This window comes from Ostrinia nubilalis, chromosome 1, assembly GCF_963855985.1.
Source record: "Ostrinia nubilalis chromosome 1, ilOstNubi1.1, whole genome shotgun sequence".
In the NCBI taxonomy this organism is placed as follows: Eukaryota; Metazoa; Arthropoda; class Insecta; order Lepidoptera; family Crambidae; genus Ostrinia; species Ostrinia nubilalis.
In genome coordinates, this window is record NC_087088.1 from 9,169,555 (window position 1) to 9,187,920 (window position 18,366).

Here is an 18,366-nt window from a genome sequence, read left to right on the forward strand (position 1 = left end):
TATTTGTTTATAGGTAATAAGTTAAATTTTACAGAAAAAATTACTGATAATGCATTGTTGGGTGATAACATTTCAATTTTGCATACATTCTATTGTTAATTTTCCATAAAAAATTCTGGTAGTTGTTTTTCTAACCTAAAAAAGACAGTAATTTTTAAAACTTTTTAACCTTTTTTTCACTTTCACCCTCAACAAACTATGTATTGATGAAAAAATTTTGTTTGTACTTAGTTCACTTAAAATAATACACATACATATTATTATTATCTTTTTTATTTTACATTTAATAACTAAGACATAGATCTTAACTTTAAATTGAGATTTCTGTAGGGTGGGCAGAATGGACATAATAATAGTATGACAATCAACACTTAACAAGCTCAAATTGATTTTTTTGTCACATATGCTACTAAATATAAGTTTAAGATTCCACGGTAAAATTGAGTAAAATGTTAACAACATTTTTCTGTAGGCAATTTTGCAGGTATGTATCCTCATTACTCCATCTAAATCTTGAAATGCTAAGTTTTCACTTTTCAATAAAGTATTTGATTTCCAAAAAAAGAGGTTTGTTATTTTCTAGATAACAAATTCACTTCAAGGTTTAATATAATAAAATAAAAATATTCCTTAACATTATATACTGCGCCATCCAGTCCCAATCTAAGCAAAGCTTGTAACTATGGGTACCAGACCACAGATTTAAAATGCAATTGTAATATCATTAATTGATTATTTTTTTGGTCAATATTGACCAAATTGACAACTATAATTAACAATAAATTAATTAAAGTGACAAACATTAAATACTCATAACAATTTGGACACCCTTCTAAGTACAAAATTATTAAAATAGTTATATTATTATAGTCTATAGATAACATTTTAAAAAATATTCAGTCTAACAACTAATTCTTTTGTCTATAGATTTTTTTTTCACTAGTATAAGGACTATAAGACAGTGCACTGTCTACCTTACATTTTATAAAAAAATAACAAATAATATTCTATTATTCAAAATAACTAAAAAATAAGTTATGTTTTAATTACACTTTCTTATCTTATGTTAATTTACTTACAAATAATAATTAATTCTTTCACTTAAGTGTAATACATTAAGATTAATTCTTATTTTGATTAGTCAATTAAAATATTCAAGTAATAAGTATGGCTTTAAGTTTATCTATAACATTTCTTATCTATCTATTTTTATACATTTCTTAAAATACGACATTAGTGTAGGAATATTATTTTCCAAAACCCTATCTCAATAAATATCTTTAACTCTAATAAAAAGAGCTGGCTGTGATCAAAATATCGTGTTTCTTGCATTAGCAATTTTAGTTAAGCGGTGATACTTGGATAATTAATCAGTTAGAAAAATTACAGCATTACTATAAAATAATTTGTAATAACATAAATCAGCAACCATTTGGCAGTGGTTTTATATTTGCTATTGAGCTCATCCTACGAGTTCTAGCGGTAGATCTGCCTGTTAATTTATTCTCAATTTGTTCCAAACTCTTGCCTCTAGTTTCGGGTACAAATACTACCACGAAAAACAAACCCACGAAAGTAATACATCCAAATAGCCAAAACGTTCCTGCTGGCCCAATACCATCTATTATATTTAGAAATGTTTTTGTAACCGTAAATGTACATAACCAGTTAAATGCTGTGCATATAGAAGCGGCGGCTCCCCTTATTTTTGCTGGCAATATTTCTCCCATCATTAACCAGGGAATAGGGCCAAAAGCTAACGAAAACCCTAATAAATAAATCATAAGGCACGTCAATGGTAACCAGCCTAACGAAGACACATCCATTTTTAAATCGATTTGTACATAAAAGAACGTACCCAACACAATTAATGTTATGGTCATTGTGACGGATGAAATGTATAGGAGAACTTTACGACCGGCCCTATCAATGAGTGCTGTCGCGATGAATGTGGATATAAAATTAACAGTCCCTACTATGATAGTCGATAAATTTCCGTCTACTGAACTACCAGACATTTTGAATATTGATACAGTGTAAAATATAACTGCATTAATACCTGATAATTGCTGAAACGTCATCAGGCCCAAAGAAATTAATATAGACCTTGTGTACTTACGGCTAAATAGCTCTCTTATATTTGAGTCATTAGTTTCTACTTCAGCGTTTGAAAGGGCGATATCACGCAATTCATTGTCTATTTTCGCATTTTTTCCACGGAGCCACTGTAGGGCTTTTCGCGCTTCATCATTACGGCCGCGAGATAAATACCATTGGGGAGTTTCAGGAATCATTAGCATTAGAATAAAGAAAGGTATGGGCAAAGAGGCTCCTAAATAAGCTAGCTCTGACCAATCGAGGAACATTCCTGCGAGATAACAGATTAATATGCCAATATTTCCTATGGCAGTTGGGAATAGCCCTAAGGTGCCTCTGACTTCTGGTTGGATCGCTTCTCCGAGATAAACGGGGAATGCCAGTGATCCGATTCCGACACACAGTCCGCATATAACACGGCCTGTTAGCACTAGGTGTACAGTCTTCGCCGTTGCTATAAGGATCCATCCAACAAAGAAAGGGGGCGCGGTGCATATAATCGTTCTTCGCCTTCCAATGTAGTCCACGAGAGGTCCTCCCACAACACCGCCTGCAAGTGCAGCTAGTGGCATCAAACTGCCCACCCAGCTAGCCTGTTAAAGGAAAAGTAATCTTTAGTTATTAATTAACCCTTAATCATAATCGTAATCATTTATTGCTTCATAAGTGTACTTAGGTGGTGATCTTAAACTAAAAGTCTCAACTTATGACCCTGTAAGGGTATTGCAAATCTTAAGTATCGTACATTACAAACCCTTAATCCCAACTATAATATTATAAATGCGAAAGTAACTCTGTCTGTCTGTTACGCTTTCCCGCTTAAACCTCGCAACCGATTTTGATGAAATTTGGCATAGAGATAGTTTGAGTCCCGGGAAAGAACATAGGATAGTTTTTATCCCGGTTTTTGAAACAGGGACGCGCGCGATAAAGTTTTTCTGTGACAGACAAAATTCCACGCGGGCGAAGCCGCGGGCGGAAAGCTAGTGTTTCATAAATGTACTTAGCATCTAATTATAAAGACGTAGCGCTCAGCGTCGCAAGAAAAATATTTCTTATCGGAATGAAGCCTCTGAAATATGGTTCAGATAAAGTAGGTACAGCACATTTCAGGGTAACTATACTTCTTATAATAACCACATGAGTTACTTTTATTTCATCTAAAAGTTATTAAAAAAAATTAAAAGTACATAATTTCTAATCTTGTGAATTGAATTCAATAAATAAGTATAAGTCTCACCTGTTCTTTAGTGATGGAAATAGTCGTACTGTTTTCCATTGTTACCAGAGCAGGGGAAGTGTAAGCTGCTGAAAATCCTATTATCATGGAGCCCATCGATACTGCTACAGCCGCCAATACCTAAAATGTAGAGTGATACCATTTTAATCGAATTGTTTTTCAGATGGTGAATAGGATCGCAAAGTCCTAAACGTTGCATAATATTTGTTAGATTGCTCTGCGAAATAATAAGACGAGTAATGTAATTGCTCCGTTCGCCGCGTGTGACGTTATTCACGGAGAGGTGTGCGGCGCCCGCCCACGATCAATTTGCGCAATCACCAGCACTGATTGAGTCCCTACCGCATCACGTGCATGACGCGCAGGGTTCTAAGATGTATGTTTTGGTTTTGTTTTGTGTCTATTAAGATTTCCTAATAGCCTGTTAACCTTTTTTTTTAAATAATACAGCTCTATGAGCTGATTATGCCTGTATCAATTTGTGGACTATAAAAATCTGACAATTAACTAATTTGTAGCTTTTTATGTCTATTAGAGGTAATTTTTCAAACGCCTGAAAATATTTATGTACAAAGCAAGTTTGGTAGCTTTTGTTAAACATTAGTTAAAGTCAATTTATTTTATTCTTTCGTTAAAAGTGATCTCCTGAATGATTAAAAACTAGGCCTTGAAATTAGGTGATTATATGATTCTTAAGTTATTACGTCTAACGCACATTATTAATAGCCGTGCAAAAAGTAAAATGCATGAACAAAACTTGTATACACGTGAGTTCTTTGTTGTTAATAGATTTTTCGAGAAGATTATAATTCATTTATTATATGATTGAATACATTTTGATAGTCCGCCTAAATTATATTTGAATTTAAAAGTTTCACGGTTAGGAAATGTATGCACATGAAAATGTCGTTGCGATCTTGTAATTCGTAGCTTATTAATTGGCATCAATTGACCATTCCCACACTCTAATTATTCCTTTTTATTAAGTACCTAGTGCCTGAAATTATTACGTTACGACTTACGAAATCATTCGTATCATGAATTAAAAAACTGAATTTTAATATCCCACCTGTGAAAAAGTATATTTGGGCTTTTCAAATTCGGTGCTTCTCACTCCTATACTATAATGAGTATCCGCTCTCATTAAAATCTTCATGATGGTGTATTTTTATGTCACAGTTCATACACTATCTCACTGCACAGTTAGATTTTTAAATATCTAATAAATAATGTAACACAGTAAGTGTTCGCGATATACGCTAACGAAGAAATGCGTGTCCCTCGCTATGCTTGCCGCGATATATATGGACACAAATTGATTGACAAAACTGATTGGCTCTCGAGGCTGTGTGATTCAAAACAATGTCTTTGAATTGGCCAGTGAAAACCATGATTTTGTTTCTTTTATGCGAAGATACGATGAACTATCTGCATATAACCGGTCAAATTAAAAAACCTTTTTATGTTATCACGTCAAACGTTTAAATTGCTATGCAAAAAATGACAAAGATGAACAACAATAATTACAATCGATTACATTCACGCCAATTTGCAAATTTTAAAATTTGAATGACGCCGATAGAGTGGGGAAAAACTTGAAATATGTTGCATAACATGTCCAAGGTAATGGATTCTTCATTCGCAGGTCCTATAAAAGTCCGGGTTCAATTTTTTTATATCGGGTAGCCGTACTCGTATCTTCAAAATCCTTACAAAAAATCTACTGAATCAAACGTAATCGTAACATTTCAAGCAGTGCGAAATTCGCGATAGTCGCTAACTAATGCACTACATACTCATTTAATATCCTGAAAAAAATACGTGATGTAACTTATTAATATGGGAAATCTCGCTGTCTTCCTTATGTAAACATGACTTATCTATATAAATAAAAATGAATTGATGTTCGTTAGTCTGATTAAAACTCGAGAACGGCTGGGCCGATTGAGCTGATTTTCAACCGACTTCAAAAAAGGAGGAGGTTCTCAATTCGACCCGTATGTTTTTTTTTTCTGTTTGTTACGCGATAACTCCGCCAATTATGAACCGATTTGAACAAATCTTTTTTCAGCGTATAGGTAATACCTCAAGGGTGGTCCCATTTAAATTTAATAATAAAAAAAACAACCCCCAAGGGTGGAAAATTGGGGATGAACTTTTTTATACGCAATATCTCCGCCGATTATAAACCAATTTGAACGTAAATTTTTCGTTGAATAGGTATTATCAAAAGAGTGGTTTCATGCGAATTTGAAGAAAATATTTCACCCCCAAGGGTGGAAAATTGGGGATGAACTTTTTTATACGCAATATCTCCGCCGATTATGAACCAATTTGAACGATTATTTTTTTGTTGAATAGGTATTATCAAAAGGGTGGTTTCATGCGAATTTGAAGAAAAACTGGTCATGGTAGGTACAACTCCTTAATGCTTAGGAGTTGTAGGATAATTCTTTAAATATTATAAGTACAAATAGACCAACAGTTGTATTCTTTCATGTTTTTAAGGTGGGCTGACGGTTTAAGGTTTCCTATATGGTAACCTGTATTTTGTAGGGAATATTATTTTACACTAGACATTAAGAATATGGTCTCAATGTACTGCCTACCTTCAGTGGTAACATTAAGGTAATAAATAGTTAACTAAAAAGCAAGAAATAAGTAAAATTTTATAAAAACAAAAAACCTACACTAAAAAGTAGAAAAATAATTACTAATTACCTACTTATTTATTAGGACGAATTATTAATATTTATGTAGGTATACCATGATTGATACTTCTGGAGTCGGTGCCAAGATTATGAAACATGTAAAGTTTGCCTGCACCGACTCCAAAAGTATCAATCATGGTATAGCTACATAAATATTAATAATTCGTCCTAATAAATAAGTAGGTAATTAGTAATTATTTTTCTACTTTTTAGTGTAGGTTTTTTGTTTTTATAAAATTTTACTTATTTCTTGCTTTTTAGTTAACTATTTATTACCTTGATGTTACCACTGAAGGTAGGCAGTACATTGAGACCATAGGAAACCTAAAAAGACCTTAAACCGTCAGCCCACCTTAAAAACATGAAAGAATACAACTGTTGGTCTATTTGTACTTACAATATTTAAAGATTTATCCTACAACTCCTAAGCATTAAGGAGTTGTACCTACCATGACCAGTTTTTCTTCAAATTCGCATAAAACCACCCTTTTGATAATACCTATTCAACAAAAAAATAATCGTTCAAATTGGTTCATAATCGGCGGAGATATTGCGTATAAAAAAGTTCATCCCCAATTTTTCACCCTTGGGAGTGAAATATTTTCTTCAAATTCGCATGAAACCACCCTTTTGATAATACCTATTCAACAAAAAAATAATCGTTCAAATTGGTTTATAATCGGCGGAGAAATTGCGTATAAAAAAGTTCATCCCCCAATTTTCCACCCTTGGGGGTTGTTTTTTTTATTATTAAATTTAAATGGGACCACCCTTGAGGTATTACTTATACGCCGAAAAAAGATTTGTTCAAATCGGTTCATAATTGGCGGAGTTATCGCGTAACAAACATAAAAAAAAAAAACATACGGGTCGAATTGAGAACCTCCTCCTTTTTTTGAAGTCGGTTGAAAAATAAAACCGACTCCAAAAAACCTACACTAAAAGTAGAAAAATAATTACTAATTACCTACTTATTTATTAGGACGAATTATTAATATTTATGTAGGTATACCATGATTGATACTTTTGGAGTCGGTGCAGGCAAACTTTACATGTTTCATAATCTTGGCACCGACTCCAGAAGTATCAATCATGGTATACCTACATAAATATTAATAATTCGTCCTAATAAATAAGTAGGTAATTAGTAATTATTTTTCTACTTTTAGTGTAGGTTTTTTGGAGTCGGTTTTATTTTTTGGTTTTAAAATGTTTGTCGTAGTCCAGGGTAGGTCTAAACGGTCATTGAGTTATAATGTACTACAATATTACTTCAATGTAAACGGTGAGCAAATACGCGCGCGATATTGTTTTTCTGTGACAGACAAAATTCCACGCGGGCGAAGCCGCGGGCGGAAAGCTAGTTTATAATAAAATTATTGGTAATAACTTTTCACAGCAATTGTTTTTCAAAAAACTTATCAATCAACTCATAAAAATATCATGTACTACATAATAAATAGTACACAGATGCACGTTAGAAACATGTGCAGTTTATGTGCTAAACAAGAAAGATGTACTCTCATCATCTCATGGGGTAAACACTGGAAAAGGTAAACATGCGTGCATTTATTGCAACATTACGTCATGACATGTTTTTATTGGCCATTGCAGTTGTTCTAGTCGCCAATATTTTCCCTGCCGTACTCTACATTATGTTAAAAGTAATTTTGAGTTTCAATATCAATAAAAAACCACAACTCATTTTATAATTATTGTACATGTGAATAAAACTTAGACATGGTAGTTGATTGCTATAGCTGTTCCTCTTATTCTCTTACCTGCTCAACCTTTATTATTTTTTGAGGTACCTTTGTTCGTCATAATCGCCACATAAATTACCTAATATTTTAAAGTTTTTAATGGTATATTGATTGAGATTAATGAATACACACGAATCATATGTTTTTTGCAATTTAATTGATTAACAAAGTTGTATTGTGCTGATTCCTCTTCTTAAGAACGTATGTACAATGAAGTGGTCATTGTTGATTTAATTAATTAATTAACCTTGACGCTTGACTCTGGAAAATAATTTCACACACTCCAGGGTGTCAGCATATTAGAATTTTCCTGCCAGAACGCAGAGTAGACCTCCAAGACTTATACGAGTATCTAAAATTAATGACCTGATCAAGGAACACTTCTTCTAATTTACGTCAAATACTAATATTATTGTAGAGTTATTTTTCAAGTGATAAAAGGATTTTCAACTAGGTAATTAAAGGAATCTTAATCATTAACTGTGGTGTCTGATCCGATTCCGCTCAACATTACTTGCGCCTTCTGTAACATTAAAAGCAATGTTTACTTGCTGGGGTGATACTGGAAATTAATATTATGAATATAATAAAAGAGATTTCTGGAGTGTTAATATTATTAATTACATAGGCATTGAGTTGAGCACCTGAAGGATGCCTGTAAAAGTACCCCTATTACCTGAATACATAACGAAAGTCTGGAATAAATGCTTATGCTATTTTGTATCCGTTGTCAAATGAAATTCTTTATTAGTTATGTAGTACTAGCTTTCCGCCCGCGGAATTTTGTCTGTCACAGAAAAACATTATCGCGCGCGTCCCTCTTTCAAAAACCGGTATAAAAACTATTCTATGTCCTTTCCCGAGACTCAACTATCTCTATGCCAAATTTCATCAAAATCGATTCAGTGGTTTAGGCGTTTTCACGCCAAACACACACACACACGTGAGACAGACAGACAAAGTTACTTTCGCATTTATAATATTAGTATAGATGCCTACATACTTTTCAGGATTACTTATACAAGTCCCAATTTCATCGCGTCAGTAAGCACATAAAAAGGTCAAATTTAATTTTGATTTTTGTTTAATTTTGTTTTATTCAAAAAACAAACAGCTTACAAACTTGCACACAGACTGTTAACGACTCTACCTACCCTTTCCTACCAAGGTGCCTTAGTATTATTTCTCTGAATTTGCTCAAAAAGGCACATTTGCTAATATTGCAAAGTTGAATAATGGTCAAGCGATTTTTCAGTTTTTCATGTACAATCCTAGTTGTTTAAGGGTCAAGTGTGAACCTGCAAATGATTGGACGCGAGTACGTAGTACGTGCGTAAATTAATTCCCCGCATTACGCGTTCATCGCTCTGTCTGTGCTGCCAATGACTCTAGATACCTAGTTACTTTATGGGCCGGTCCTATGGTGGCATAATGATTTGTAAGAAATAACTGTTTTGTATTATTATCTTCAATGTCGGTCCAGAGTTTCAATTTTGTAGGTATGTGTTGATAAATGATCGAATTAAAACCTGCGAAAATACATAATTAAAAACTTATAAATGATGTATGTACAAAAAGTACCTATAAATCTAACTGAAGCCTAAGCGTTACCTACATATTTTTTTCGTTGATTAACGGCTGAGTGCCTCTGCAGCAAGAGAGAGAATGGATGATGTACAATTTGCTCATAGGTACTTCTAAAGATTTCAACTTTTGTTTGGATAATTCCAATAGCAGTTTATTACTTACAATTAATTTGATTTTAATATTTAAAAACTTATCGAACCGAACATTATGGTCACCTATATTTTCAGAACGTCTAAGTTCTAAATTTAAATTAGCAAAGTTTTTCCGAAGTTATTTGTGTATTATTTTAATTCATTCATCCTTTATGCTTGTCAGCAGCTTTTATAATGATTGTTAGTCAATTTTATTCACGTTAGAAGTTCGGCTTAATATTATGTTTATCGATTAAGGATTGCATTCGTATGTTAGTTATGCGTTTTAGATAACACAGAACACTGACCTATTTACACTTAATTATATATTAGGTGGAAGTGTACATACGGTAGGATTGACAAAAACACAACATTTACTTTAAAATTTTATATTAATAAAAATTATAACAAATAAAATAAATATTGTTTCCGTAATATACGGAGACAGCTATACAAATACACGTCAAATCTTTCTGTTAAAATTCTAACTCTCATAAATGTTAAATCAATTAGTTTATGACAAATTAGACACTTACAAAATAATTATTTGGTCATAAAATAAGTACCTAAAAGTATTTGTCATGCATGATAAACTCAAGATTTTAAATAACTAAATATACAGTTTTAATATTATTCACAATAGATTGTTATACAAATCTTTTACGTATAAGAGATATACATAATCCATAATCACTATTATCGTCCTCAGATCCTGATTCATAATATTTTGACTAATTCAAAAAATGAGATTCTTATAAACCCAGAATCATTGTGAGGAACTTCTTTTACGACAAATACCGCTGTGCGGATCACTTTTACACAAATAATATACAGCTAAAGGAACTATTGATGATAAACTATCACTATGGGTTTAACTAATATAATTTACATGTACGTAGTAGAGAATATATGGCTACAATCCAAATCAGTCTTCTTCATACACTGAACAATCAGTGCATTATTTAATTGCACCTCCTTAAATCTCTATATCCTTATCAATCAGCACAGCACAAGTGCAGCCATCGCACTCTGGAATGTACATTTTAATTTATACTATATCACTTAAAATAAGTTCCTAACGTTGAGTAACACGTTAGCACCCGTTTTGCGTTGGTTTATTGCTACTCACAATTTTAACTCTACGTGCCCCCCCTGTCAGTTTCTTTTCAATGTCTTCTAAACTTATGCCTCGGGTCTCAGGTACGAAGAATATTACGAAAAAGAGGCCAATTAAACATATGACAGTAAACAGCCACATAGCTCCGTACATGTTAAGTGCGAGACTGATGTTTGTGAATGTTTTTGTTACAATAAAAGCACAGGTCCAATTCAAGCTAGTAGCCAAGGATGCAGCAGTTCCTCTAATTTTAGATGGCAATATCTCACCCAACATGAGCCAAGGAATAGGGCCAAAACCAATCGAGAATCCCAAAACGTATATCACAAGGCACGCTAACGGCAACCAACCGAAGTTATCAACATTGACTCCTGCATCCTTTACATAGCAGTATGAACCCAAAGTTACCAAAGTGATTATCATAGATACAGAAGAAATGTATAGTAATATTTTTCTTCCCAATCGATCAATGAGACCCGTCGCTATAAAGGTTGATATAAAGTTAACAATTCCAATGATGATACTAGACAAATTTTTGTCAATACTGCTACCAGACATCATGAATATTTTTTCAGCGTAAAATATAACTGCATTAATGCCACTAAACTGCTGGAAGATCATCAAACCAAGAGATATGGCTATGGCAGGAATGTATCTTCGGGTAAATAATTGTCCAATAGCGTTTCCACGAATATGATCGGATTCAGCTTGCACTCTTGAAAGATCGCGCAGTTCCTTGTCAATATTGACGTTCTTGCCTCTCAACCATTGAAGTGATTTACGGGCGTCCTCCGCTCGCCCTTTAGACATGTACCAGCTTGGAGTTTCTGGGGTCAGGAGCATGAGTAAGAAGAATGGCACAGGTAATGCAGCTCCAAAAAATGCCAACCCTGACCAGTCGAGGTAGTTTCCAACGAAGTAAGCTATGAGTATACCCGTATTACCGAATGCAGTTGGTAGTAATCCCAGAGCTCCTCTTACTTCTGGTTGTAGAGTTTCGCCGCAGTACACCGGAAATGCGAGGGAGCCAATTCCTACGCAAATTCCGATGAGAGCACGGCCAGCGTAGACCATGATGATGCCGTTTGCGTTGGCTATCAGCATCCACCCGATAAAGAACGGTAACGCAGTTGCAGATATGGCTAATCTTCTTCCCAGACATCCTATCAGTGACCCGCCGCAGATGCTCCCAATCAAGGCTGCTAGTGGGACGAGGCCGCCTACCCAACTGCTCTGTAAATAAAATAAACATTTGTTAATAACCAAAAAACACATAGTTAACAAAATGTAAAGCATTGCCATATAATAATCCAATACAAAGGTAGAGTATTTTTAATAGAACTAGAATATTGATTTGACACTATTTAAAATTTGAGGACCAAAATCCAATAAACTACATTATTTAAATTTCTTACGCTGACAAAGAAATAACTTACTTGTTCTTCAGATAGATTCATATCCTCGGTCATCTTCGTTAACGTCGGTGATGTATAACCAGAAGAAAAACCGACGATCAACGATCCCATAGATACGGCAAATGCGGCCAATATCTGTAACAATGTCAGTAATTTCTTAATACTTTATTCTTCACGAACCACTTGTTTCTGCTGTTCAGGTACAAAGACACAGACCTGATGTGGACCATCGTATTTCATGCCTACGCTTAGGTCTCTATTTTTAAACTGTCTTGCGTTCTCGCGCAAGCCTTTCCCGTAAAGCTATGAGCTTTTCTGAGCGTTTCAGCCTTATTATGTACCTTTGCAATGCTAACAAACATACTCTACTTATGTATGTAAGTAAATTACGTCCATGAAGGAAACAGTTTCTCTGTTTGTGTTCGAAGCAAATATGTTTACATGACTACAAAATATATCTGCTAAAGTACGGTCAAGCAGCGATACGAAAGGTCGATACGACTGTCGAATTGACAATCTATTCTGTCTCTTCAAATATGTCAAAGTCAGACGGGTTCATCAACATTCGGATATAAATTTTAGTAAACATAGTTGTTGCATTTTATTATTCCGATGTATTTAAGTCTCTATGAAAAAGGGGTAGGCCTGTTGCCATACACCGGGCACATTGTGAGGCAGAAATGTTATTATTATTCTCGTTATTTAATTTAAATCTACATTATACAATAATTCAAATTATAACAAAATTTAATAAAACATCTATTTTAATGGTTTGCCAGATAGTTTTGAAAACTATATTATCCACAAAAATATGTAATCTAACTATTAAAAAGCTACGCACCCCTGCTATTCCTAATTACCATGACATTGGGTTTGTTTACATTACCGTACTTTATTAAATTATATATAACAACTTAATTTATGTCCATCACATCAACACTATAATAACTTACTGCTTTATTATACGGTAGCAACTTTCTTATTGATATTAACACATAGAGAAACATAACAAATGTCCAATTCTTACTGACCAAAAGTAATAAAGATGCAATATTTCAAGATACGAGTTAATCAATCGAATCGTAGTTTTCCATTTATTGCATGGCTTATCGATTTACATTGATTTTACTGCAATGAAACGACAGACAATCTATTCACAGTAATAAGCAAGATTATAATGTAAAGATTTTTATCATAGACTTTGAACTAACCTGAGTCCATAGATAGATTTTTTGTGTGGTTGGGCTGTATGGCTGAGCGTCCCCATTGATGGTATAATCAGTTTTAGCTTTACTACTGTCTGTGCTGAGTTGCTTCACAAATGGCACTGAATTTCGCAAATTCTCATCCTTGGCACTCTTTATTTCCATTTCCATCTTGTATTTAAACTCGTTTCCTAAACTGATTTGCCGGAGCTGTTGGAAGTGGCGTCGGGTCTTCTCAAAGGCGTCCTGCTCGTCCTCGCTGCTACTCTCGGTGGAAACGTTCTCTGGGATAGCTGCGTAGTTGGGCGCTAGCGTTCCCTGGGAACCACACGATGTTGCTAGGGATGTACAAGTCGTTGACGCAGAAAGCGTAGGCCGTGATGGGACCCTCGCGTACTTCGGCCCACGAGTGCGGTACAAACGCTCTTCGTCGCCTTGTCCACGTCGGGTCTGTTCGTTTCCCTGTAAGACCAAAATACTTAAATTTATAAAACACACACAAGAAAACTAACTAAATAACACAACACTTTCAAGCGAGGTTTAAACAATTGCACAAAATTACCAATTTAAACAAATCGCTTCACACCGCGGCACATTAGATAATGAACTGGGCATAATATGCGAATAGGGGTGTATTTATTATGTCCGCTATCTTATGTGCGTAAGCGTTGTGGCCCAAGGGATCTGGGGTCAGTTGGTCTGAGGACCGTACGTCGCACATCTTATTTACTACTGACTATCATATGACCACAGCATGTTTTCGATAACCTAATGATAATGCGAATGCCGGGCACCCTGACCCGGCTTAGACACAATTGCCGCCTTAAACTTCATATCACCACATCGGATCAATAGCCAATTCTTTTCTATCACTCCTCAACGTTATTATTGCACCGTTTTATTTAGGAAAAGCGGTGTGCGAGTAATGAGTGTCGCCCGCACCACTGTCCATGTCGAATGCTTGGCGTTATCGGCCGATCTACAGCAACTATAACGATGTTTATAAAACATCAAGTATAAACATTTTCTTTAGTTGTCACCCATTGGCAATTGGCTGCTCAAACAATGTCTGCCTGATTCGATCAATTAGTAATTTAAGCAAACATTAGCAGGGAAAAATTGCAATTCTTATTTATTTACCTAGTATGTTAGTTACCTCCGACTCATTACGGAAGGTGTTATATCTTGGCGTGCTCATAAATTTTGGTCCAAAGCGCCTTTCCATTACTTGCAATTTTATTTTGGAATGAATGTTTTAATATAATTGGTACTCAAAATTTCAAGTTATGTTTCTTGTAATAAGTTGACATAAAATTCAATAACGTGGATGGATGACATAAATCATAGATAAAGTGTCTGACTTTTCATGTAGAAACGATTAACTAAAAAGTCCTTAATAATTCTCAGTCGCATGAGACTAGGACAATAACAAAATTTCGCAAGGCTCATAAAGTATTGTATTTTTACCTCTGCTTGTAGACATTAATTTTTAATTCAATAAATGTATGTATGGTAGGTACTTCAAGTCTTATCGCCAATCAGCGTAAGATTTATTACATGATCATTAATTTATGCTCGTTATTCACTGTAAATGTTTTCCTACATAAATATAGTCACAACACAAAGTATGAAACTGCTTCTCTTATCTTGATGACGTGTGTGAGAGGGCTTCTTCTTGAACCCGCTGTGGGTTCAAGAAGACTCCTCACGTGTCTGTCTATCAGGTCAGGTACAAAGTATTAATTATTTGTTTATAATAAAAACAAACTTATGCGTATTGTTTTTCTTAATTATGCAGAGCAATGACTCTTCATAAAAAGTACGTCATATACTTAGAGGCTCATGGTAAAATACGTCAAATAGGAGAGTATCAATTTAACTTTCATACTTTTACCCAAGTAATAAAATTTGATACGAGTTAATTCGATGATATATGGATGTAGAGCAATTTTCAAAGTGAAGTTTTCCGAACACTCACCATTTGATAGAGCCTGAACCATTTGTCTGTCTAAGCGAGTGTAGTGTGTGCCATTGTTGTGTGTTTTACTTTAACCGAACCAGCAGAAGTAAGAAGGTAAACTTCTTTAGTGCGCCAAACCCTTGTTTACTCGTATCGATGGCTCATGCTTGAGCATCGTGGCGTGGGGTAAACAGAACCTATATTTTGGACATTATTTCATGGACAAAATTGATGAATGAGTTCATCTACGTATTCTTATCAAGATAGTCGTATTTGGGAAAAGTTTGAGGTACTATAAAAATGCTGGTGATTAAAACTTTAATGACAAATGTGTACGTAAACAACGCTACCTATTGAAAAGCAACGACAATAAATTCCAATGGCTAGTTCCGATATCGCACCGTTCAAAGTGGCGCTTGTATCAAAAAGCAAATGGAACAGTTTTTTCACTGTAGAGGGCGTTGCTAAAACTGTATGCATTCATTTTCAGGCAACTTTAAAAAAAACTGCGATACATTAAATGTAAATTTTTTAATAACAAACTGATATTTATTACCTACTTAGTCATGAAAAGTACATAATTTGCATAGATTTATTCATATTATTCCATACAATAAATACCAATACATCTCTACATTTCGAATTAATTTCTCAGGCCAATAGATGGCACTGTCCAAGATTATGAATGGCTCTACATGATTTAATTAAAACACTCTTCTCTTTTTCCTCTTAAAAATACACTTTTTAGAAAATTATTGGCTGAAGTTATCGTGGTGTAGCTTATTACCTACTATAAAAATACTTCCTATTTCCTGAAAAAATCAACGTAATCGACTCTACATTATTCATTAGTGACATTTTTATAATCTATTCATTGATACCTACTGGAGGAAATAACATCCCGTGCAATAAAATATCGCGGAATGCCTGCATTCCACGGCCGACCTTGCAAGGCCGCTCCGGTTCAACACCGCTGCAATCGTCTACCACTTGTTTACGATATGCATTAAAATCGAAAGTACCACTTATTGTTAAAATAGCACCAGCATGTGCCCTTAGATATGTGCCTTATTGATATGTGGAGTCGACAACTTATGGAATCGACAACTTATGGAATCGAAAACATGCTATGTCAATAATGTTCAGTTTCATTTATGTGGTTACAAAAACTACTTTACAGTAGAACGCAGTACGAGCCCAAGTTCAGCAGTAATATTTGTATTGACTTAGCTATCTAATAGCGTTGCCAAGCAACGGATAAAATCGACCGTCTGCCACCCTCACTCTGGTGGGTGTGGGTCGTACGGGTGGCGAAGAACGGTCGAGAGCTTTCCAAAACAGAAAATTCGAGAACGCTCAAGCGTTTTCTTTCACCCGGCAAACAGAATGCGCGCGGAAAGTTAAAAATGCAACAAATGAAAAGTTTGAAAATAAAACTTACCATTTCCGTGGACAACTGCTTCAAGTATCCCATGATCTTCCCCATTGCATTGGGGTTGTTCTTATTAAAGCTCATCTTGATGCTGTTACTTGAATTCAAGTGACCTCAGGACTGTCAAAGACGTCGTCAGGGTACGTCAAAGTGATAATGTCTATAAAATAATACGATGTATCTTTTCCTTAAATCTAAAAGTTCTTTAAAATCCAGGTTCGCGAATCACCGCTGAATAACACACATCACTCGCAACGTAAACTTTTACTGCGATGGTCGGCCAGCCTGCAGTCGCGGTCTGACACAGTTTTTAGATATGTAAAGTCTTAAACACGAATTGATTTGCAAAGTTCACAATGATTGAATAACTCATTCAACGAAGTTTAAAGCTCGCGCCACAACCTGTAAGGGTGCACAACATTCAACTAGTATGCACAACAAACGTAATGTTGGCAGCGCGGTAACGAATTGTTCAGATTCAAGTTCGCTATTGAAACTTGCAGATGGCAGCGCAGTGTTTTATATAGCAATGTTGGTAGAGGCCGGCGGCGCGCCGGCAACCCCCCCGCGACCCCGCGCCGCTCGCGCCGTACCTGGGCTTCATGTCTGTGAAAACATATTAGTGTGAGTGCACTCACACTTTCAGTGCAATCAACTTACCTGAATTACTGTATACAATTTGCAGTCGCCTTAAAAATTCGGCTGCCATACTTACTCTGGTACAAAATATCTGTGTCCGAACTCAGTATTTTTTAATATTTATTAATTTAATAATTACATGGAATTTAAAATTGAACCCTAAATTTGCGCAAAAATTTCCCATGTTAGTGATTGTTATATATGGAAAAAGTTTGCGCGATAAAAATAACTCGGGTGAATCAACTCTACATTTATTATTTTTCCTATGGCCTTGACCGTCTCTGTTGCATGTGATACCCATTTGGTTTTTCTTATTGTAACTTATAACTTCCTAAAATTGATTGAATAATCATTAATTTTTCATAAATCTAATGTCTCTACAATAGTTTTTCGTCAGCATTGTTAACATTTTGTAATGCTTATCAAAATTCTTCAGTAGGCGTTTCATACCGATTGGCAATGTGAGTGACGGACAGATCATTTACATAACAACAAGTCTGTTATTATAAGGCGAGACGAGCCTCCGGCCGCTGCGGTTTGCGGTGCGCGGAAGGGTGACCAAACGACTTATGATTCTAAAATCAAACATGCAATTTAAATTCCAGTTACTACAAAGCAAAGGCCGTTACCACACGGATGTAGGTAATTCGTATCTATGAATAAACACTTTTTTCAATCATAGCAAATAAACTTAAAATTCTAACTCGTCTATCGCAGATTCGATATAGTCACATGATTGCCATTTATTTTTAGATTTGTCGCACTACTATTATTTTTTGTTATTCGTCCGCACATATAAACTTTCGTCATTACCTCACATCACATGAGTATGTGCTATTTTTGTTCTTTCTATTCTACATTATGTATTTTAATTTCTTTTGTAAAGACAGCTCTATTTTCAGTCAGTATACTCGTAATTATTCTTTTTGACGTAGCTCTTGTTTCTAGGCAACTATTTATAGTTGATAAAAATGCTTGTAAATTTAATTTATGCTTTTAAAGAAGAACGGTCATCTGTGACCCAGGCCCGACAGAAACGAGACATACCTCAGTTTTTTTGTCATGTCTT

At 34.8% G+C, this 18,366-nt stretch overlaps 3 protein-coding genes across 3 annotated transcripts in view; 1 reads left to right on the forward strand and 2 right to left on the reverse strand.

Annotated features, from left to right (window-relative positions):
- The window catches only part of LOC135071328 (RING-box protein 2), a 47,212-nt gene that overhangs the window by 496 nt on the left and 28,350 nt on the right, over positions 1-18,366 (forward strand). The gene's annotated exons all lie outside the window — the stretch shown is intronic.
- Positions 256-4,599, reverse strand: LOC135075648 (facilitated trehalose transporter Tret1-like). Its single transcript, XM_063970062.1, has 3 exons — positions 4,407-4,599; positions 3,338-3,457; positions 256-2,690 (listed from the first exon to the last, which is right to left on the reverse strand). The coding sequence occupies exons 1-3, from the start codon at positions 4,491-4,493 to the stop codon at positions 1,422-1,424; spliced, it is 1,476 nt and encodes a 491-aa protein (XP_063826132.1). The 5' UTR covers positions 4,494-4,599; the 3' UTR covers positions 256-1,421.
- On the reverse strand, positions 9,903-17,155 carry LOC135071246 (facilitated trehalose transporter Tret1-like). Its single transcript, XM_063965034.1, has 4 exons — positions 16,668-17,155; positions 13,273-13,728; positions 12,083-12,196; positions 9,903-11,879 (listed from the first exon to the last, which is right to left on the reverse strand). The coding sequence occupies exons 1-4, from the start codon at positions 16,740-16,742 to the stop codon at positions 10,623-10,625; spliced, it is 1,902 nt and encodes a 633-aa protein (XP_063821104.1). The 5' UTR covers positions 16,743-17,155; the 3' UTR covers positions 9,903-10,622.

What these genes read in the sequence shown, in the direction of transcription:
- LOC135071246 (XM_063965034.1), bottom strand. Translation starts at nt 16,742, where the DNA reads ATGAGCTTTAATAAGAACAACCCCAATGCAATGGGGAAGATCATGGGA. An exon ending in AGCAGTTGTCCACGGAAATG is followed by an intron (nt 13,729 to 16,667) that starts GTAAGTTTTATT and finishes TTGGTCTTACAG; the next exon opens with GGAAACGAACAGACCCGACG. An exon ending in TGAATCTATCTGAAGAACAA is followed by an intron (nt 11,880 to 12,082) that starts GTAAGTTATTTC and finishes TTTTATTTACAG; the next exon opens with AGCAGTTGGGTAGGCGGCCT.
- LOC135075648 (XM_063970062.1), bottom strand. Translation starts at nt 4,493, where the DNA reads ATGAAGATTTTAATGAGAGCGGATACTCATTATAGTATAGGAGTGAGA. An exon ending in CCAAATATACTTTTTCACAG is followed by an intron (nt 3,458 to 4,406) that starts GTGGGATATTAA and finishes TCTACATTTTAG; the next exon opens with GTATTGGCGGCTGTAGCAGT. An exon ending in TTTCCATCACTAAAGAACAG is followed by an intron (nt 2,691 to 3,337) that starts GTGAGACTTATA and finishes TTCCTTTAACAG; the next exon opens with GCTAGCTGGGTGGGCAGTTT.